The sequence below is a fragment of the Hyla sarda genome, chromosome 1, assembly GCF_029499605.1.
Source record: "Hyla sarda isolate aHylSar1 chromosome 1, aHylSar1.hap1, whole genome shotgun sequence".
Taxonomy (NCBI): Eukaryota; Metazoa; Chordata; class Amphibia; order Anura; family Hylidae; genus Hyla; species Hyla sarda.
In genome coordinates this window covers 272,916,806-272,939,326 of record NC_079189.1, presented here as the reverse complement: position 1 = coordinate 272,939,326, position 22,521 = coordinate 272,916,806, and the positions used below count along the sequence as shown (strand labels likewise).

The following is a 22,521-nucleotide window of genomic DNA, read 5'->3' as shown; positions in this document are numbered from 1 at the left end:
TAATGGGTATCATTTTAATCATATTGACCCACAGAATAAAGAACACGTCATTTTTACCGTGAATTGTATGGCGTGAAAACGAAACCTTCCAAAATTAACAAAATTGCGGTTTTCTTTTTCATTTCCCCACACAAATAGTATTTTTTTGGTTGCGCCATACATTTTATGGTAAAATGAGTGATGTCATTACAAAGGACAACTGGTCACGCAAAAAACAAGCCCTCATACTAGTCTGTGGATGAAAATATAAAAGAGTTACAATGTTTAGAACGCGAGGAGGAAAAAACGAAAATGCTAAAATGGACTTGGTCCTTGAAGGGTTAATATCACAGGATTATAAACATGTTGGTTCAGTGCTATGGCATCATATACTATTTGTTGAAAAAGCTTTGGTCTGCAAACATTACCATATAACATATTTGTTACCAAATAACATATTTACACACATGTAAAGGTTGCAATAATTCAATACTCACTTCCAAAGATTTTTCAGTGTCCTCCACATTAGTGCAATCTGGACGTAGCCGAATTAGAATAACATCATCTGCTCCTTTAGTGTAAAGCTTAATCTTTCCTTCGGGGTCCCTGACTTTTCAAAGAACAGTTATGATTTAACACACAGAAATAAATATATGGATTTACTATAGTGTACAATAAGAAAAAACAACATTACACACCTAATACAGACATCCTCTTACGAACACTATTGAAGTCAAGAAGTGCTAAGATTTTATAAGTTCTCTCTACTCCAAGCTCATTTGTAGTGATGGTATCTTGTGTACGGGACAAAAAAACATAGCCAAAGTTTCTTGCCATTGTTACTAATGCTTCTTCATCAGGACTTGCTGCTTGGTACACCAGCTCATCTGAGTAAAAAATAAAATTGAAACATAGAAATATATAAAATATATAATGTATTGACAGATAAGAACCACTTGGCCCATATAGTCTGCCCAATAGTCTGAATACTATCAATAGTTCCTGGCAGGGCCAGACTGGCCTACTGGGAAAATTCACAGTAGGCTTTTCGCCTTAAGGGGTAGTGGTGACTTCCTGCCGGGGCCCTGATGGCAGCTATGGGGCTCGAAGCCTCAGAGCGACTGTTGCTTAGAGAGCTACAGTAGGGATCAAAAGTTTGGGCACCCCAGGTAAAAATTTGTATTAAGGTGCATAAAGAAGCCAAAGAAAGATGGAAAAATCTCCAAAAAGGCAACAAATTACAGATTAGACATTCGTATAACATGTCAACTAAGATTAGATTTTATTTCCATCATTTACACACTTTCAAAATAACAGAAAACAAAAAAATGGCACCCTTCAGAATTTATAGTATGCACTGCCCCCGTTGCAAAGCTGAGACCTGCCAGTGTCATGGATTGTTCTCAATCATCATCTGGGAAGACCAGGTGATGTCAATATCAAAGGTTTTAAATACCCAGACTCATCTGACCTTGCACCATGGGTTCTTCTAAGCAGTTGTCTAGAAATCTGAAACTGAAAAAATAGTTGACGCTCACAAAGCTGGAGAAGAATATAAGAAGATAGCAAAATGTTTTCAGATGTCAATATCCTCTGTTCGGAATGTAATTAAGAAATGGCAGTCATCAGGAACAGTGGAAGTTAAAGCAAGATCTGGAAGACCAAGAAAAATATCAGACAGAACAGCTCGCAGGATTGTGAGAAAAACAATTCAAAACCCACGTTTGACTGCACAATCCCTCCAGAAAAATCTGACAGACACTGGAGGTGTGGTACACTATTCCACTATAAAGAGATACTTGTACAAATATGGTCTTTATGGAAGAGTCATCAGAAGAAAACCTCTTCTACGTCCTCACCACAAAAATCAGCGTTTGAACTTTGCAAATGAACATATAGTCAAGCCTGATGCATTTTGGAACCAAGTTCTGTGGACCGATGAGGTTAAAATTGAACCTTTTGGCCGGAATGAGCAAAGGTACGGTTAGAGAAGAAGGGGAACATAATTTAATGAAAAGAACCTCTGTCCAACTGTTAAGCATGGGGGTGGATCAATCATGCTTTGGGGTTGTATTGCAACCAGTGGCACAGGGAACACCTCACGAGTAGAAGGAAAAATTGATTAAATAAAATTTCAGCAAATTTTGGATGCTACTTGATGCCATCTGGGATAAAGCTGAAGTTAAAGAGAGGATGGCTTCTACAAATGGATAATGATCCTAAACACACCTCGAAATCCATGGGGGACTACATCAAGAGGCGTAAACTGAAGGTTTTGCCATGGCCTTCACAATCTCCTGACCTCAACATAATTGAAAATCTATGGATAGACCTTAAAAGAGCAGTGCGTGACAGCCCAGAAATCTCAAAGAACTGGAAGACTTTTGTAAGGAAGAATGGACAAAGATACCTCAAACAAGAATTGAAAGACTCTTGGCTGGCTACAAAAAGCGTTTACAAGCTGTGATACTTGCCAAAGGGGGTAGTGCAAGATATTAACTCTACAGGGTGCCCAAACTTTTGCATTTTTTTTCCTGTTATTTTGAACGCCATTTTTTTTGTTTTCTGTTATTTTGAAAGTGTAAATGATTGAAATAAAATCTAACTTTTGTTGACATATTATAAGAATGTCTAACCTGTAATTTGATGCCTTCTGGAGATTTTTCCATCTTTCCTTGGCTTCTTTATGCACATTAATACAAATTTTTACCTGGGGTGCCCAAACTTTTTATCCTCACTGTACATCAAGTGTACTATCACACACCATAAGCGGCTGGTCTATGATTGAGGCAGTGGCCTGTGGGACAGCAGGAGCGTGCTGATGAAGCAACAGGTCCGACGAAGCAAGCATGATGCAATCAGTTCACACCCTCTGTGTCAGGCCTCTGACTTCATCAGTGTGCTCCTGTTGTCCCATAGGATGCCAGCATAGACCTGTGGTGTGTGTGTGAGAAGGCAGTAGAAAAAAAAATTAGAGGACACCGGAGGAATGTGTCCTAGGTGAGTGTGAGTGTATATATATATATATATATATATATATATTTTTTTTATTTTTATTTTGTTTTCTCTCATTTACTGCACACTGAAATGTGTGCGTATGTGGGGGGGGGGGAGTTATTAAGTAAGGCCTGTTAGTTATATAATGACACATTTTGGCATATTAAATGTGAAGTGACACAGGCAGGCCTATTAAATATATAGGGACACAGGGGGGCCTATTATATATAAAATGAGGACAAAGGTGGGTATGTTAACTATATGGGGACACAGGTGGGCCTAACCACTGTGTGGGTACAGAGAAGATGACTATTAACTGTATGGGGACACATAGGTGGGCATATTGACTGTTAAGTGATGCAGAGGTGGGCCTCTAGGGTCACAGAGGAGGCCTGTCTATTATATGGGGGCACAGAAGAGGGTCTAGATACTACATGGAGGCATAGAGGTGAGCCTATTACTATATGGGGATTTAGAGGTGTCCTAACTGCTATATGATTCAAAATAGGAATATTCAGCTCACCCCTTTCCAGGAGGAAGTTCTAGCGCATGGCGACCCACAGTGCAAGTGGTTCAAACCAGGAGAAAGAAGTAGACCAAGAAAATTGTGGATAAAAAGCTTTGTCTTGGTTAAAGGTGTTCTCATCTTTGGTTTAACCAATACATATTTGAATTCCAATGCCATGAATTTTCAATTCACCTCTTGTTATGGCCCTTTTGAAATTCCGTTCTTAGATGTGATGTTAAGCAGTAGAGAGAAAAATTTAATAGTTTAACCCTACAGAAAACTGACTGCAGGTAACACTACTCTAATGTATAAATCTTTCCATCCAAAACAGGAAGTAGAGTACATAAAGGACAGAATTTTTCTGCCGATTAAACTTTCCATTAGGAAGCTAACATTCTTTCCAAGAGACTTCTCTAAAGGGGTTATCAAATAGAAGGTATTAGTTGAGCAAAACAACGTGCATTTGCTCTAAAGAGAGAGGAACTTATACGATACCATAGACATTCAAAGAACAAGAATAGTGGGAGTTGCCCTGATAGGGTTAATTTTAACACTCCCTACAGCAGACAATTTTGCACAAATAAAACAGATTGTACAACATTATGTCCCTGTCCTAGAACAAGATACTTTTATAAAAGAAGTGATAAAATATAGCTTTCATACCAAAAAAGTACCTTCTTTATTTGACTTATTTTCCCCTAGCGAATTTAATTCTAAAAATATTAGTGTACAAACGTGGACTGCGACTGTTGGCAATTACAAAAAAAAATATGTATATAAAAATTGCATTAACTGTAATTGCATTAACTTAAATGCGTTGAATATTTAGGTTTCTGTTTAATCTGCCAAAAACAGTATGTAGGGTGTACTATGAATGCATTGAAAAATCGTATGTGCAGACACATCTCTAATATTTCAAATAATGCTGTAAATGTGTCTGTGTTATGTCATTTAACATCTTCAGCATGCAGGGTGTATGCATCCTGAGTCCTTAAGGACGTAGGGCGTATGGGTACGCCAGTGGGAATTTCGGTCCCCGCCGCTAGTCGGTCGGGGACTGGACCGGGATGAGGGAATATACTGGCGGAATATGAGTCTTCCCTTAAAACTGATCAAGAGGCTCATCTACCGAGAGCTCCCTGAGGGGTACGTAGACCTCCAAAAATTTGGCCCCAAAGTGATCGATGACCGGCCTCACTTTGTAAAGCAGGTCATAGATGGGATCACTTCAGGGTGGACATGCCTCATTATCAGTGTAATGGAGGCATTTTCGAATGGCCTCGAACTGCCTCCGTGCCATGACCATACTGTAAAGCGGGGTCTGGTATAGGACGTCCCCGCTCCAGTACTGCATGACACTTGGCTTTTTGACCAGGCCCATATGCAGCACGAGGCCCCAAAATGTCCTCATTTCTGCTGCACCATTCATTGGGCCTGGCCAAAACAGAATCAGGGTGGTGGGCGATGAACTGCTGGGCGTACAGATTCGTCTGCTCCACCATCAGATTGACCAAACTGTCACTGAAAAAAAATTACCGAAATAGTCAATTTCAGTTAATCCAGAATTGTCAATCCGGATTCCGGAGTCGCCAACAAACTCCGGAATCCGTGGCTGATAAGCCTCTGGGGGTCTTCAGACAGGTTCAACGGAAGGGGGCTCCGGTAAACATGTCTGGGGGGGGTTGACTCCTAGTACAAGCAGCATTGACGCTCGTACTAGTGCCGGCCACTGGGCCACTTTCATGGGGGTGCATGGCCTCACCTGGTGGCGTCTCAACCGCCGTGCAGGGGGCTCATCATCAGTACTAGATAATGAGGAGGACGATGAAGAACACAGGAATGTAGGATCTTCACCATCCTCAACGACAGATTGAGTCGGAGGCATGAAAAGCGCATGTCGCTACCAAAAATGCCCGGCGAGCCATCGCCTTTCTTTCTACGGTGGCGGGGGGGCTGAGTATGTATTGTGTGTGTTTGGGGTTAACTTTATAACTGTGTGTGATTAAAAATCACACCGTTATATAGGGGGGAAAAAAAGCTGCGCCTAAAAAAAAAAATAAAAACATGGGGGCAAATCGCAGCGCCCTGAACACTTAATAGGGCCTGGGTCACACTGAAAAAACTGTGGTGGACCCTTGGTATTAGGGGTCGGGAATTCTTTAAAACTTTTTTAAACTCCGACCATCCTGAAGGATAAGAGGGGGGTGGCAAGGGTGCTACCTCCTCATTTCCCCTGCCATTGGTCGGTCAGGACTGACCGACCAATGGCAGTTTGGGGCTGGGGGGTGTTAAAGTCGAAATGCCCACTCTGCCAGCCCCTGTGTGTCCGGGCAGAGTGGGGGTAAGATGGCAGTGGGGGTCAGAGTACGGGAGGACCGGCGATTGCGGCGGGGGAAAGGCGACCAACGGCACAAAGGTGGAAGCAGCAGTGAAGATCAGTGGCAAGTGATCTTCACTGCTGCCTTCTAGGAGTTGCCAAAATAAAACTCCCAGCATGCCCAGACAGCCAAAAGGTTGTCTGGGCATGCTGGGAGTTGTAGTTTTGCAACATCTGGAGGGCGACAGTTTGGAGTCGACTATATAGTGGTGCCCAAACTGCAGCGCTCCAGATGTTGCAAAACTACAACTCTAAGCATGCCCAGACTGCCCAGGCATGCTGGGAGTTGTAGTTCGGCAACATCTGGAGGGTTACAGTTTGGAGGAGAACAGTTTGGAGACCACTGTGTAGTGGTGTCCAAACTGTTCTCCTCCAGTTGTTTCATAGCTACAAATCCGAACATGCCCTTCGGCTGTCTGGGTATGCTGAGAGAGTTTTTGCAAAACTGGAGGCACACGGGTAGGGAAACATTGTCTGTTTAATAACTCAGTGTTTCCCAACCCGTGTGCCTCCAACTATTGTAAAACTATAACTCCCAGCATGCACTGACAGACCATGCATGCTCGGAGTAGTAGTTTTGCTGAAGGCACACAGGTTGGGAAACTGTGAGTTAAGTAACAAACTCAGTGTTTTGCAACCAGTGTGCCTCCAGCTGTTGCATAACTACAACCCCCAGCATGCACGGACAGCAAAAAGGGCATGCTGGAAGTTGTAGTAGTATGCCTCCAGTTGTTGCATAACTATAAGTCCCAGTATGCCCTTCAGCTGTCACTGCATGCTGAGAGTTGTAGTTTTTGCAACAGCTGAAGGCACACTGGTTGCGAAACACAGAGTTTGTTACCTAACTCAGTGTTTCGCAACCAGTGTGCCATCAGCTGTTGCAAACTGCTGTTGGCTGTCCGTACATGCTGGGAGTTGTGCTTTTGCAACAGCTGGAGGCACACTGGTTACAAAACTTTGAGTGAAGTAACAAACTCTCAGTGTTTTGCAATCAGTTTGCCATAAGCTGTTGCATAACTACAACCCCCAGTATGCACGGACACCCAAAGGGCATGCTGAGAGTTTTAGTTTTACAACAGCTGGAGGTTTGCCCCCCCTATGTGTATGTACAGGGTACATTCACAGGGGCGGGGGTTTACAGTGAGTTTCTCGCTGCAAGTTTGAGATGCAGTACATTTTCCGCTGCAGCTCAAAATCCCAGCGGGAAACTCGCTGTGAACCCCCACCTGTGTGAATGTACCCTAAAAACACTACACTACACTTACAGAAAATAAAAAGTAAAAAACAATACACATACATATACCCCTACCCCCCTCCCCTAATAAAAATGAGAAACGTCTGGTACAGCACGGTTTCTAAAATGGAACCTCCAGCTGTTGCAAAACAACAACTCCCAGTATTCCAAAGATCTGTCAAACACCAGTCGGGTGTAAATGCTCACTGGACCCTTTATTAAATTCCGTGAGGAGTGTAGTTTAAAAAAGGGGGTCACATGTGGTGAGGGTGGTCCACTGTTCTGGTACCATGGGGGCTTTGTAAACGCACATGGATCCTGACTTCCATTCCAAACAATTTCTCTCTGCAAAAGCCCAATGGCGCTCCTTCTCTTCTGAGCATTGTAGTTCGCCCACAGAGCACTTTACATCCACATATGGAACTTTACATTACATATGGAAATGTAAAGTGTATGTTCACAAATGCCAAAAGCCTAGCAAATAAAATGGGGGAGCTTGAGGCCTTGATACTGGAGGAACATATTGATATAGTTGGGGGTCACTGAGACATGGCTGGACTCCTCGCATGACTGGGCTGTTAATCTGCAGGGGTTTACATTGTTTCGCAAAGATAGAATGAACAGAAAAGGTGGTGGAGTCTGTCTGTATGTAAGAAGTGGTATGAAAGTCAGTATGAACGATGACAGTGTGCGATGATTCTGAGGATGTGGAATCACTGTGGGTAGAATTACAAAAGGAGGGAAATACTGAAAAAATAATACTTGGTGTATTCTACAGACCCCCTAATATCACTGAGGAAATAGAAGGTCGGCTGCATAAACAAATAGAGGGCCGCCCGGGCAGGAACAGTGGTAATAATGGGAGATTTTAACTATCCAGATATAGATTGGGGTCCGGGGTTGGCTAAAACTACAAAGGGGCGACAATTCCTAAATTTATTGCAGGATAATTTTATGGGACAGTTTGTGGAGGACCCAACAAGAAGTGATGCCTTGTTGGATCTGATCATTTCCAACAACGCAGAGCTGGTTGGTAATGTAACTGTGCGGGAAAACCTTGGTAATAGCGACCACAATATAGTTACTTTTGACTTAAAATGTAGAAAACAAAGACAGACGGGGAAGGCAAAAACATATAACTTTAAAAAGGCAAATTTCCCTGGGCTGAGAGCTGCACTACAGGACATAGACTGGGGGGAGGTGTTGTCAAATACCCCTTTAAGGTATATTTAGGCTGGGTCCTTAAGGGGTTAAATAAACTCTGAATAACTATACAGCTAAATATATACCAAAGGGGAACAAATATAAACAATTAAAACTAAATCCTACATGGCTGACAAATTATGTTAAAAGAGCAATAAACAACAAAAAAATTGCCTTCAAAAAATTTAAATCTGATGGGTCAGCTATAACATTTAAACAGTACAAAGAGCTTAATAAAATCTGTAAAAATGTAATAAAAACAGCAAAAATTCAAAATGAGAGACAGGTGGCCAAAGAAAGCAAAACTAATCCTAAATATTTTTTTTAGATATATAAATGCAAAGGACAGAGCATGTAGGACCCCTTAATAATGATAATGGGGAGGTTGTCACGGGCGATCAAGAGAAGGCAGAGCTACTGAATGGGTTCTTTAGTTCTGTATATACTAAGGAGGAAGGAGCTGACATTGGACAGGTCAGTGCTGGTAACACATCATGTAATATACTGAACTGGCTTAATGTAGAGATGGTACAAGGTAAGTTAAGTGATATAAATGTAAGCAAATCCCCAGGACCGGATGGACTACACCTAAGAGTTCTTAGAGAGGTAAGTTCAGTAATATCTGTACCCCTGTTCATGATATTTAGAAATTCTCTGGTGTCTGGTATTGTCCCAAGGGACTGGCGCAAGGAGAATGTGGTGCCAATCTTCAAAAAGGGCTCTAGGTCTTCCCCAAGAAACTATAGACCGGTAAGTTTAACGTGCATTGTGGGTAAATTGTTTGAAGGACTTATAAGGGATTACATACAGGAATACATAGGGGATAATTGCATTATAAGTGATAGCCAGCATGGGTTTACTAAGGATAGAAGTTGTCAAACCAATCTAATTTACTTTTATGAAGAGGTGAGTAGAAGCCTTGACAGAGGAATGGCTGTGGATATAGTGTTTCTGGATTTTGCTAAAGCATTTGATACTGTCCCTCATAGACGTCTGACAGGTAAGTTAAGGTCTTTGGGTTTGGAAATTTTAGTTTTTAACTGGATTGAACACTGGCTCATGGATCGTACCCAGAGAGTGCTGGTCAATGATTCGTACTCTGATTGGTCCCCGGTTATAAGTGGTGTACCCCAAGGTTCAGTACTGGGCCCACTGTTGTTTAACCCCTTAAGGACCAGGCCATTTTACACCTTAGGACCAGAGCGTTTTTTGCACATCTGACCACTGTCACTTTAACCCCTTAACGACGCAGGACGTATATTTACGTCCTGCGCCGGCTCCCGCGATATGAAGCGGGATCGCGCCGCGATCCTGCATCATATCGCTTCGGTCCCGACGCTCATCAACGGTCGGGACCCGCGGCTAATACCACACATCGCCGATCGCGGCGATGTGCGGTATTAACCCTTTAGAAGCGGCGGTCAAAGCTGACCTCAGCTTCTAAAGTGAAACTGAAAATGACCCGGCTGCTCAGTCGGGCTGTTCGGGACCGCCGCGGTGAAATCGCGGCGTCCCGAACAGCTGATCGGACACCGGGAGGGCCCTTACCTGCCTCCTCGGTGTCCGATCGACGAATGACTGCTCCGTGCCTGAGATCCAGGCAGGAGCAGTCAAGCGCCGCTAATGCTGATCACAGGCGTGTTAATACACGCCAGTGATCAGCATAGGAGATCAGTGTGTGCAGTGTTATAGGTTCCTATGGGACCTATAACACTGCAAAAAAAATGTAAAAAAAATGTGTTAATAAAGGTCATTTAATAAAACAGTGAAAAAAAATAAATAAATAAACATATGTGGTATCGCCGCGTGCGTAAATGTCCGAACTATAAAAATATATAATTAATTAAACCGCACGGTCAATGGCATACGCGCAAAAAAATTCCAAAGTCCAAAAAAGCGTATTTTGGTCACTTTTTATACCATTAAAAAAATGAATAAAAAGTGATCAAAAAGTCCGATCAAAACAAAAATCATACCGATAAAAACTTCAGATCACGGCGCAAAAAATTAGTCCTCATACCGCCCTGTACGTGAAAAATAAAAAAGTTATAGGGGTCGGAAGATGACATTTTTAAACGTATAAATTTTCCTGCATGTAGTTATGATTTTTTCCAGAAGTGCGACAAAATCAAACCTATATAAGTAGGGTATCATTTTAACCGTATGGACCTACAGAATAATGATAAGGTGTAATTTTTACCGAAATATGCACTGCGTAGAAACGGAAGCCCCCAAAAGTTCCAAAATAGCGGGGTTTTTTCGATTTTGTCGCACAATGATTTTTTTTTCCGTTTCGCTGTGCATTTTTGGGTAAAATGACTAATGTCACTGCAAAGTAGAATTGGCGACGCAAAAAATAAGCCATAATATGGATTTTTAGGTGGAAAATTGAAAGGGTTATGATTTTTAAAAGGTAAGGAGGAAAAAACGAAAGTGCAAAAACGGAAAAACCCTGAGTCCTTAAGGGGTTAAACAATAACTCTGGAATGCTTTTAGTTATTCTGATTCCGAGATTGTTTTTTCGTGAGACATTCTACTTTAACATGGTGGTAACATTTTATGGTAACTTGCATCCTTTCTTGGTGAAAAATCCCAAAATTTGATGAAAAAGTTGAAAATTTTGCATTTTTCTAACTTTGAAGCTCTCTGCTTGTAAGGAAAATGGATATTCCAAATAAAAAAAAAAATTTGATTCACATATACAATATGTCTACTTTATGTCTGCATCATAAAATTGACGTGTTTTTACTTTTGGAAGACACCAGAGGGCTTCAAAGTTCAGCAGCAGTTTTCCAATTTTTCACAAAATTTTCAAACTCACTATTTTTCAGGGACCAGTTCAGGTTTGAAGTGGATTTGAAGGGTATTCATATTAGAAATACCCCACAAATGACCCCATTATAAAAACTGCACCCCCAAAGTATTCAAAATGACATTCAGTCAGCATTTTAACCCTTTAGGTGTTTCACAGGAATAGCAGCAACGTGAAGGAGAAAATTCACAATCTTCATTTTTTACACTCGCATGTTCTTGTAGACACAATTTTTTTATTTTTACAAGGGGTAAAAGGAGAAAATTTATACTTATATTTATAGCCCAATTTCTCTCGAGTAAGCACATACCTCATATGTCTATGTAAAGTGTACGGCGGGCGCAGTAGAGGGCTCAGAAACGAAGGAGTGACAAGGGGATTTTGGAGAGTACGTTTTTCTGAAATGGTTTTTGGGGGGCATGTTGCATTTAGGAAGCCCCTTTGGTGCCAGAACAGCAAAAAAAAGAAAAAAACACATGCCATACCATTTTGGAAACTAGACCCCTTGAGGAAGGTAACAAGGAATTAAGTGAGCCTTAATACCCCACAGGTGTTTCACAACTTTTGCATATGTAAAAAATAAAATTACTAAATCACTAAAATGTGTGTTTCCCCCCAAATTTCACATTTTTGCAAGGGTTAATAGCAGAAAAGACCCCCAAAATGTGTAACCCCATCTCTTCTGAGTATGGAGGTACCCCATAAGTAGACCTGAAGTGCACTACGGGCGAACTACAATGCTCAGAAGAGAAGGAGTCATATTTGTCTTTTTGAGAGTAAATTTTGCTCGGGGGGCATGTCGCATTTAGGAAGCCCCTATGGTGCCAGAACAGCAAAAAAAAAAAAAACACATGGCATTCCATTTTGGAAACTAGACCCCTTGAGGAACGTAACAAGGAATAAAGCGAGCCTTAATACCCCATAGGGGTTTCACGAATTTTGCATATATAAAAAAAATAATAAATTTTTTTCACTAAAATGTGTGTTTCCCCCCAAATTTCACATTTTTGCAAGGGTTAATAGCAGAAAAGACCCCCCAAAATTTGTAACCCCATCTCTTCTGAGTATGGAAATACTCCATGTGTGGACGTCAAGTGCTCATGTGTGGACGTCAAGAGAAGGAGCGCCATTGAGCTTTTGGGGAAAAAATTGTTTGGAATGGAAGTCAGGGGCCATGTGCGTTTACAAAGCCCCCCGTGGTGCCAGAACAGTGGAACCCCCCACATGTTACCCTTTTTTGGAAACTACACCCCTCACAGAATTTAATAAGGGGTGCAGTGAGTATTTACACCCCACTGGCGTTTGACAGATCTTTGGAACAGTGGGCTGGGCAAATGAAAAATACAATTTTTCATTTTCACGGACCACTGTTCCAAAAATCTGTCAGACACCTGTGGGGTGTAAATGCTCACTGTACCCCTTATTACATTACGTGAGGGATGTAGTTTCCAAAATGGGATCACATGTGGGTATTTATTTTTTTGCGTTTATGTCAGAACCGCTGTAAAATCAGCCACCCCTGTGCAAATCACCAATTTAGACCTCAAATGTACATGGTGCGCTCTCACTCCTGAGTCTTGTTGTGCGCCCGCAGAGCATTTTACGCCCACATATGGGGTATTTCTGTACTCAGGAGAAATTGCGTTACAAATTTTGGGGGTCTTTTTTTCCTTTTAACACTTGTGAAAATAAAAAGTAAAGGGCAACACCAGCATGTTAGTGTAATTTTTTTTATTTTTTTACACTAACAAGCTGGTGTAGCCCCAACTTTTCCTTTTCATAAGGGGTAAAAGGAGAAAAAGCCCACCAAAATTTGTAGTGCAATTTCTCCCGAGTACGGCAATATCTCATATGTGGCCCTAAACTGTTTCCTTGAAAAACGACAGGGCTCCGAAGTGAGAGGGCGCCATGCGCATTTGAGGACTAAATTAGGGATTGCATAGGGGTGGACATAGGGGTATTCTATGCCAGTGATTCCCAAACAGGGTGCCTCCAGCTGTTGCTAAATTCCCAGCATGCCTGGACAGTCAGTAGCTGTCCGGAAATGCTGGGAATTGTTGTTTTGCAACAGCTGGAGGCTCCGTTTTGGAAACACTGCCATACAATACGTTTTTCATTTTTATTGGGGGGGGGGGGACAGTGTAGTGTTTTACCCTTTATTATGTGTTAGTGTAGTGTTTTTAGGATACATTCACACTGGCGTGTTACGGTGAGTTTCTCGCTAGAAGTTTGAGCTGCGGCGAAAAATTTGCCGCAGCCCAAACCTGGAGCAGGAAACTTACTGTAAGCCTGCCCGTGTGAATGTACGCTGTACGTTCACATGGGGGGGGCAAACCTCCAGCTGTTTCAAAACAACAACTGCCAGCATGTACTGACAGACCGTGCATGCTGGGAGTTGTAGTTTTGCAACAGCTGGAGGCACACTGGTTGGAAAATCTTCAGTTAGGTTCTGTTACTTAACTCAGTATTTTCTAACCAGTGTGCCTCCAGCTGTTGCAAAACTACAACTCCCAGCATGTACTGATCGCCGAAGGGCATGCTGGGAGATGTAGTTATGCAATAGCTGGAGGTACGCAACTACAACTCCCAGCATGCCGAGACAGCTGATTGCTGTTTGGACATGCTGGGATTTGCAGTTTTGCAACATCAGGAGGACTACAGTTTTAGAGAACACTGCAAAGTGATCTCCAAACTGTGGTCCTCCAGCTGTTGCAAAACTACAATTCCCAGCATGCCCTGACAGCAAACAGTTGTTTGAACATGCTAGGAGTTGTAGTTTTGCAAGATCTGGAGGGCTACAGTTTAGGGACCACTATATAGTGGTCTCAAACTGTAGCCCTCCAGCTGTTGCAAAACTACATATTCCAGCATGCCCAAACAGCTGTCTGGGCATGCTGGGAGTTGTAGTTTTGAAACATCTGGAGGGCTACAGTTAGAGACCACTGTATAATGGTCTCAGACTGTACCCTCCAGATGTTGCTAGACAACTCACCGGCTTCCGTCGGATCCAGCCGCACGTCATCGCCGCCCGCCAATCTCCGCCGCCCGAAGCCTCCGTCGCCCGCTCGGATCGGTAAGTGGATCCCCGTCGTTTCCCCGTCCTGCCCCGCCTATTGTGGGTGGGCAGGACGGGGAAAACGAAAGTAAACCCCCCGCCTCCAATCTGCTATTGGTGGTCGCGTCTAGACCACCAATAGCAGGGATAGGAGGGGTGGCAACCCTGCCACCTCACTCCTATCGCTTCAGGGGGATCCTGGGTGTCTTAGATTAATTCACTTGCGATTTGCCGCGATCGCCGACATGGGGGGGTCTGATGACCCCCCTGGGCATTTGCACGGGATGCCTGCTGAATGATTTCAGCAGGCATCTCGCTCCGATCCCCGCCCGGCGCACGGTGGGGACTAGAACTGCCCATGACGTAAATGTAGGGGTTAATTTATTTATCAATGATATAGAGGGTGGTATTAACAGCTCTGTTTCTATCTTTGCAGATGACACCAAGCTTTGTAGCATGGTACAGTCTATAGAGGATGTGTATAGGTTACAAGATGACTTGGATAGACTAAGTGTCTGGGCATCCACTTGACAAATGAGGTTCAATGTGGATAAATGTAAAGTTATGCATCTGGGTACTAATAACCTGCATGCATCGTATGTCTTAGGGGGGATTAAACTGGCAGAGTCACTGGTAGAGAAGGATCTGGGTGTACTTGTAGATCACAGACTACAGAATAGCATGCAATGTCAGGCTGCTGTTTCCAAGGCCGGCAGGATATTGTCATGTATAAAAAGAGGCATGGACTCGAGGGACAGGGACATAATACTCCCCCTTTATAAAGCATTGGTACGGCCTCACCTGGAATATGCTGTTCAGTTTTGGGCACCAGTCCATAAAAGGGACACTGCAGAGCTGGAAAGGGTGCAGAGACGCGCGACTAAACTAATATGGGGCATGGAACATCTTAGCTATGAGGAGTGATTAAAGGAGTTACAATTGTTTAGTCTTGAGAAGAGACGTCTAAGGGGGGATATGATAAATGTATATAAGTATATAAATGGCCCATACAAAAAATATGGAGAAAAACTGTTCCAGGTTAAACCCCCCCAAAGGACGAGGGGGCACTCCCTCCGTCTGGAGAAGAAAAAGTTTAGTCTAAAGGGGTGACACGCCTTCTTTACCATGAGAACTGTGAACTTATTGAATAGTCTACCTCAGGAACTGGTCACAGCAGGAAAAATTAACAGCTTTAAAACAGGATTAGATACATTCCTGGAACAAAACAACATTAGTGCTTATGAAGAAATATAAAATACCATCCCTTCCCCAATATCGCGCCACACCCCTAAACTTCAATTCCCTGGTTGAACTTGATGGACGTATGTCTTTTTTCAACTGTACTAACTATGTAACTCCGAGAGGGCCTTAGACACCCAGGTGGAGGCGAAGGCAGGGAGCAGGAAAGAACCCGCTGCTTCAAAGGCATACTTCGCCAACAACTCAACCTTTTTGTCTGCAGGATCCTTGAAGGCCGCTGCATCCGCCAGCGGCTAAGTAGTAGCTTTAGAGAGGCATGAAATGGGAGCATCCACCGACGGAGAGGAAGTCACTTTGGAAACAAGGTCCTTGGCGAAAGGATATCGCGCTTGGACTTTCTTCAGTCCCTGAAACTTCTTCTCAGAGTGCTTCCAGGCAGATTCTAGAATAGCCTCAAATTCAGCGTGAGAGCTGAACAATTTGGGTGCCGGACGGGCACGATGAAAGGATACTTCTGAAGCTGCTTCCGAAGTTCCTGAGTCCTCTAGGTTAAAGTTGTCTCTAATGGCCATAACCAATGAGTTCACCGTGTCCACTGAGTCCGAATCGGATGCCAAATCGGAACCCTCAGCCGCTAGCTCTCCAGGAAAGCGAGAAAATGTGGAGACGGCCCTGGAAGAGGGGGACTCCAACCTTGTACGAAGTTCAGGAGAGCCAGAGCGGCGACCACAGGAACTTCCTCTAGAAGAGTGACGCGTGTGGCCTGAAACAGTGGTCGGGCGAGACGTGCGAGAGGAACGCCCGTGCCTACCAGTAGACACCTGGGAAGAGTCAGAGGAGGCACCCCAATTACACTTATGCGAAGCGCAAGGTGAAGGGGAACGGGACCTTCTAGAGGGCCGGTGAAGGGTAGACCTCTACAAGGCAGTCACCACAGAACGGGAGACCTGTGCCAAGTCGGATATAGACTGGGAGAGAGAGGAAACCCAGGCTGGAGGGGCTGCCAAACCCACCAGGTCTGAAGATGCACCTGGGTTAGAAATAGCAGGGGGGTCTGAGGGAGCAGTGGAGCAGGCCGGACAAATGGGTTCAGCAGAACCTGACATTTTTGCAGAGCAGCTTTTACAAGCGTAATGGGTAACTTATATTCCAGGAATCTACTCGGAGGGAGGAATAGTTCTGGGCACGGACATAGTTAAAAAATGAACAGTCTCACCCAGAGTCTGTGTCCAGAGGCAGCTGCTGTGAGGAGAACTCTGCACCGTGCTGAGGGAGAGAGAAAAACAAAATTCCAGCCAATAGGAGGAAGTGGCTGGGTCAGAGCCAGGAGCTCTGTGATTGGCCCCTGCACGTCCCCAACGCGCGCACAGCGCTGATTGGTGGCCCTTTTCGCGCTGCTGAGGCGCTTATGCGGCCAGGTGGGCGGAGCTGATGCGCTTATGCGGCCAGGTGGGCGGAGCTAACGTCCGCAGGGCTGATGCAGATGTACTGCGTGACTCTTGTAATGGCGCCCACTCCGAACCCCGAGCGCACATGCCGCCTGAATGGAGCGGGCGAAGTGCCGTCGGCAGCCGCGGCTGCCGAAGTGAAAGGCGCAAGCCGCCCGCAGCCTGCGGCGTGTACAGTAACACACGCCTCTAATAAAGTGCCTGTATAGACAAAACACTGCCCCAAGCTCCACTGCCCCCCATATAATAAAAAATTACTCCCCCTGCAGGGAAAAGTATCCCCCCGGCCAGTCCAGCCTCTGTAGGATAGGGCCAAAAAAACAGAGGGTCTCCAGCTGTTGCAAGACCTAGGGAGACAAAGATACTCACCTATGCTGAAGAACTTACCTAAGGAAGTCTTTAGACTGTAGTCTTCAGTCAGCATTTTCACCTGTGGCAAGCGAACAGGGAGGTAGGACCCATGAGGTACAACCCCAAGCGCTGACCGTTGGCGAGAGGGGGTTAACAGTTCATCCAAGATGCTTGCCACCTCTCGCAATGGGGAAACAGTGAACATTGCGTTCCTGAGTCCCCACCTGAAAACAGAAATAAAAAGGAATAAAGAACTAACACAGTCCCTAAACCTAATAAAACCAGACCATGTCCACCTCCTTAAGACACTAACTTTAGCAGAAATTTGTCAAACACCTGTGGTGTGTAAAGGCTCACTGTACCCCTTGTTACGTTCCTTGAGGGGTGTTGTTCATCAAATGTGCATTGTGGGGCTTTTTTTGCTGTTCTAGCACGAAAGGGGCTTCCTAAATGCGACATGCCCCCCCTCCCAAAAAACAAAACAAAACAATTTCAGCAAAATTTGCTTTCAAAAAGCCAAAATGTGGCTCCTCTTCTGAGCATTGTAGTGCACCCAGAGAGCACTTTACGTCCACACATGGGGTATTTCTATACTCAGAAGAGATGGGGTTACAAATTTGGGGGGGGGGGGCATTTTCTCCTATTACCCCTTCAAAAAAATGTTAAATTTGGCAAACAAGCTGCATTTTTGAGAAAGTTTTTTTTTCCATTTATTTACACAGGCAAACTTAACGAAAAGACATCAAACACCTGTGGGGTGTTAAGGCTCACTGTACCCCTTGTTACGTTCCTTGAGGGGTGTAGTCTCCAAAATAGTATGCCAAGTCCATGTGGAGGTTTATTTTTTTGCTGTTCTGGCACCATAGGGGCTTCCTAAATGCGACATGCCCCCCAAAAACCATTTCAGCAGAATTTGCTTTTCCAAAAGCCAAATGTAACTCGTTCTCTTTTGAGCATTGTAGTGCACCCACAGTGCACTTGACGTCCACACATAGGGTATTTCCAAAGTCAGAAGAAATGGGGTTACAAATTTGGGGGGACATTTATTCCTATTACCCCTTGTGAAAATGTAAAATTTGGGGGGGGGGGGATGCATTTTAGTGAAAAAAAAATTAATTTACACATCCAACTTTAACGAAAAGTCATCAAACACCTGTGGGGTGTTAAGACTCACTATAGCCCTTGTTACATTCCTTGAGGGGTGTAGTTTCCAAAATAGTATGCCAATTTTTTTTTTTTCTCTTGCTGTTCTGGCACCATAGGGGCTTCTTAAATGAGACATGCCCCCCAAAAACCATTTCAGAAAAACTCAATCCCCAAAATCCCACTGTAGCTCCTTCCGTTCACAGCCCTCTAGTGCACCCCCAGAGCACTTGACATAAACATTTGAGGTATTTCCTTACTCGAGAGAAATTGGGTTACAAATTTTAGGGTGAATTCCCTCCTTTTATCCCTTGTAAAAATTCAAAAACTGAGTCTATAAGAACATGCGAGTGTAAAAAATGAAGATTTTGAATTTTCTCCTTCACTTTGCTGCTATTCCTGTGAAACACCTAAAGGGTTAACACACTTTCTGAATGTCATTTTGAATACTTTGAGGGGTGTAGTTTTTATAATGGGGTAATTTATTGGGTATTTTTAATAAGAAGGCCCTTCAAATCCACTTCAAAACTGAACTGGTCCCTGAAAAATTCCGATTTTGAAAATGTTGTGAAATATTGGAAAATTGCTGCTGAACTTTGAAGCCCTCTGGAGTCTCCCAAAAGTAAAAACATGTCAACTTTATGATGCCAACATAAAGTAGACATATTGTATATGTCAATCAAAATATAATTTATTTGGAATGTCTATTTTCCTTACAAGCAGAGAGCTTCAAAGTTAGAAAAATGCAAAATTTTCAATTTTTTCATCAACTTTTGGAATTTTTCACCAAGAAATGATTGAAGTAACAGCGAAAATTTACTGACTTAAGTAGAATATGTCATGAAAAAACAATCTCGGAATCAGAATGAAAGGTAAAAGCATCCCAGAGTTATTAATGTTCAAAAAATGGCCGGGTCCTTAAGGTATAAATCGAGTCCTTAAGGGGTTAATATGAGGTAAACGGAGAAAAAGTCCCCCCAAAATTTGTTACATAATTTCTCCCAAGTACGGAAATACCCCATATGTGGCACTCAGGGGTGTGGAAATAAAAAAATATTATATATATATATATATATATATATATATATATATATATATATACACACACACTTGTCCAAGGGACTAAAGCGGAACACAATCCACTTGCCCCTCGTGAAAATCCACTTGTCCTGGTAGATAAAATAATGTCAACCAAAATAGTTCGATCCCACCCACTAGACCACCAGGGATGGATATAAGATCCCTTTAGACACTGCTGTCAACTTTAACAGCGGTGATCTAATGGTTTAATAGCCGGCCATGGCGATTGCAGCATGCCAGGCTATTAGCTGCGGGAGATCTGTAGCTAGCTCCTTTTACACCCGAGGCAACCACAAAAAAGTCTAGATGTAACTTTTTGATCACCTTATAAAAAATTCTAATATGAAGTGACCAAAAATGAGCAATTCTGGACTATTTTTTTACATTTACACCGTTCACCGTACGGTTTAATTTACATTATATTTTAATAGTCTAGACATTTCCACATGTAGCGATACCACTTATGTTTATTTTTGTACATTATTTTTAAAGAAAATTGGAAACTTATATTAGGAAAGGGGCTTATTCACATATATACGCACTTTTTAAAATATTTTAATCACTATTTTTCAGTCTTCATAGGGACTTATATATGCAGTCTTTTGATTGGAAACCACTGAACAACGCTGTGTTACTGGGGGGTGTTCTGCTTCTCCAGTTTATATGGTGCCTTTTATTTACTCTAATTTATGTGTCAGAAAATGCTGGAAGTTGCATTTAGTTACTAGATTACTACAACACCCAGCATGCCCTGATACAGCGTATGGTTCTGTGGGTGTTGCAGCATGTTGCACTGTATAGTAGTACAGTTAAGGTTATTGTGTAACATGCTGGGAGTTGTAGTTTTGGTTTTTGTCAGCTACAGAGCCATAGGCTGTGTCAAGGAATACTGGGAATTGCAGTTAGTAACTACAACACCCAGCATGCCGTGATGCAGCCTATGGCTCTGCAGCTGACCCGAACCAAAACTACAACTCCCAGCATCTTACACCTTATAGTTCTACAGATCAGGTAATGGTGAAACATGCTGGAAGTTGTAGTTTTGGTTCGGGCATGTTTGCGTGCATCCGTGGGGCTCTTGGTTGGCGGGTGAGTATGAAGGGTGGGATTCTGATGGTGCAATTTAGTGCGCGTTGCCAAAAGCCACTGAAAATAAAGACACGGGCCCTTGGGCACTGCCCTAATGCCCGCCGTGTCAGTCCTCCCCTGTACAAAACATTCATGCATACACATATCATAAATACACTGGCCACTGCCCCCATATCATACATACCCCCCTTAAAACTAAATGTTATTAAGTCATTTAAAATATATGAGCTCCGGTATAGTGATCTAAAAGCACAGCTGGTAGTTGCTTAAATCGTATGTTAGCACCCTATAAATTCTTAGGTAATGATATTGTGCTTTTATAGCACTAATCTGCGGATGCCACTATATAGATAGAGAAGCACTGTAAGCTGCTAGTTAAAATATGAATAGCCCTCCGCTGCCCGACGTTTCGTTGGATGAACCAACTTTATCAAGGTATAGAGGCTCTGTACCTTGATAAAGTTGGTTCATCCAACGAAACGTCGGGAAGCGGAGGGCTATTCATATTTTAACTAGCAGCTTACAGTGCTTCTCTATCTATATAGTGGCATCCGCAGATTAGTGCTATAAAAGCACAATATCATTACCTAAGAATTTATAGGGTGCTAACATACGATTTAAAGGGGTAGTCCAGTGGTGAAAAACTTATCCCCTATCCTAAGGATAGGGGATAAGTTTGAGATCGCGGGGGGTCCGACCGCTGGGGCCCCCCGCGATCTCTCTGTACGGGGCCCCGGCTCTCCGCTGAGATAGCGGGTGTCGACCCCCGCACGAAGCGGCGGCCGACAGAGCTTCGGCTCTGCCATAGAGTTGTATTGAGGGGGCGTGTCGGCCACCGCTTCGTGCGGAGGTCGACACGCCCCCTTCCCTCGGGCTGTCGGGGCTCCGTACAGGAGATCACAGGGGGCCCCAGGGATCGGACCCCCTGCTATCTGCAACTTATCCCCTATCCTTAAGATAGGGGATAAGTTGTAAACCACTGAGTCACCACTGGACTACTCCTTTGAGCAACTACCAGCTGTGCTTTTAGATCACTATACCGGAGCTCATATATTTTAAATGACTTAATAAAATTTAGTTTTAAGGGGGGTTTCTAGTTTAGGGTTAACCCCTTTGGGGGCGACCCCTAAAGGTTGTTGTCACATATAATTTGCCCTGGAATCCCTGGGGAGTTTTGTTGTTGCATATCATACATACACACACACCAGCCACTGCCCCCCCCCACATCATACATTACATACACACATCACACATACATAATACACATACACACACATCATACACATGACACACATCATACACATGACACACATCATACACATCCACTCACACCAAACATATGCACACATCATACATACACCTGCCGCTGCCCCCCCCACATCATACATTACATACAGACACACACACATCACACATACACAGACATCATTCACATACACACATCACACACATCATACACACATACACACACACACACACACCATACATATACAACCACCCTTCCTGCCGCCGCCTGCATTCTCTGCCTCCTCACCTGAGCTGGCCATGAGTGGACATCAGAGCTGTAGTCCCGGCACAATAAAGACCCGCCGGCCGGTGTGAGTTTGCATGGGTTTGAAAATCTCACCTCACACCGGACATCCTCTCTCCCCTCACCCGCTGTGTTTTCCCCATGCAAACTTTTAACCTCTCCGTGGTAGATTAGGTCCTGTGGAGACAGAGCAGGGGGGGAGGGGGATGGAGCTGTGTGCGGGGGAGGGGAGGAGCTTTGTACCTAGCTGTGGACGTCCTCGCTCTCCCCCTGCTTCTTGTGTAATGTAGAGCTGCGTCCTCCATCCTCCGGGAGGGGAGATAAGGGGGCTCTGCGGTCAGCTGGGGGCCACCGCCCCCTACATACACCCTGAGCGCCGGTGTGAGGTGCAGACTTGCATCCGCTCCTGCGCCTCACACCGGCATTTAAGAAAAATACGTGGGAAGTTGGTCTGTCCCTGCTTGCCCGATACAGGGCTAAATCTATAAAAAATATCACCTGCCCGGCGCCCAGA

At 43.8% G+C, this 22,521-nt stretch overlaps 1 protein-coding gene across 1 annotated transcript in view; it reads right to left on the bottom strand.

The window, feature by feature from the left end:
- ATP8B3 (ATPase phospholipid transporting 8B3) overlaps positions 1 to 22,521 on the bottom strand; it is a 1,029,241-nt gene that overhangs the window by 403,538 nt on the left and 603,182 nt on the right. The window contains exons 18-19 of the mRNA XM_056572418.1: positions 678 to 866; positions 477 to 589 (exon numbers count right to left, since the gene is read on the bottom strand). Of these exons, the coding sequence (XP_056428393.1) occupies positions 477 to 589; positions 678 to 866 (302 nt within the window). The remainder of the gene's footprint in view (positions 1 to 476; positions 590 to 677; positions 867 to 22,521) is intronic.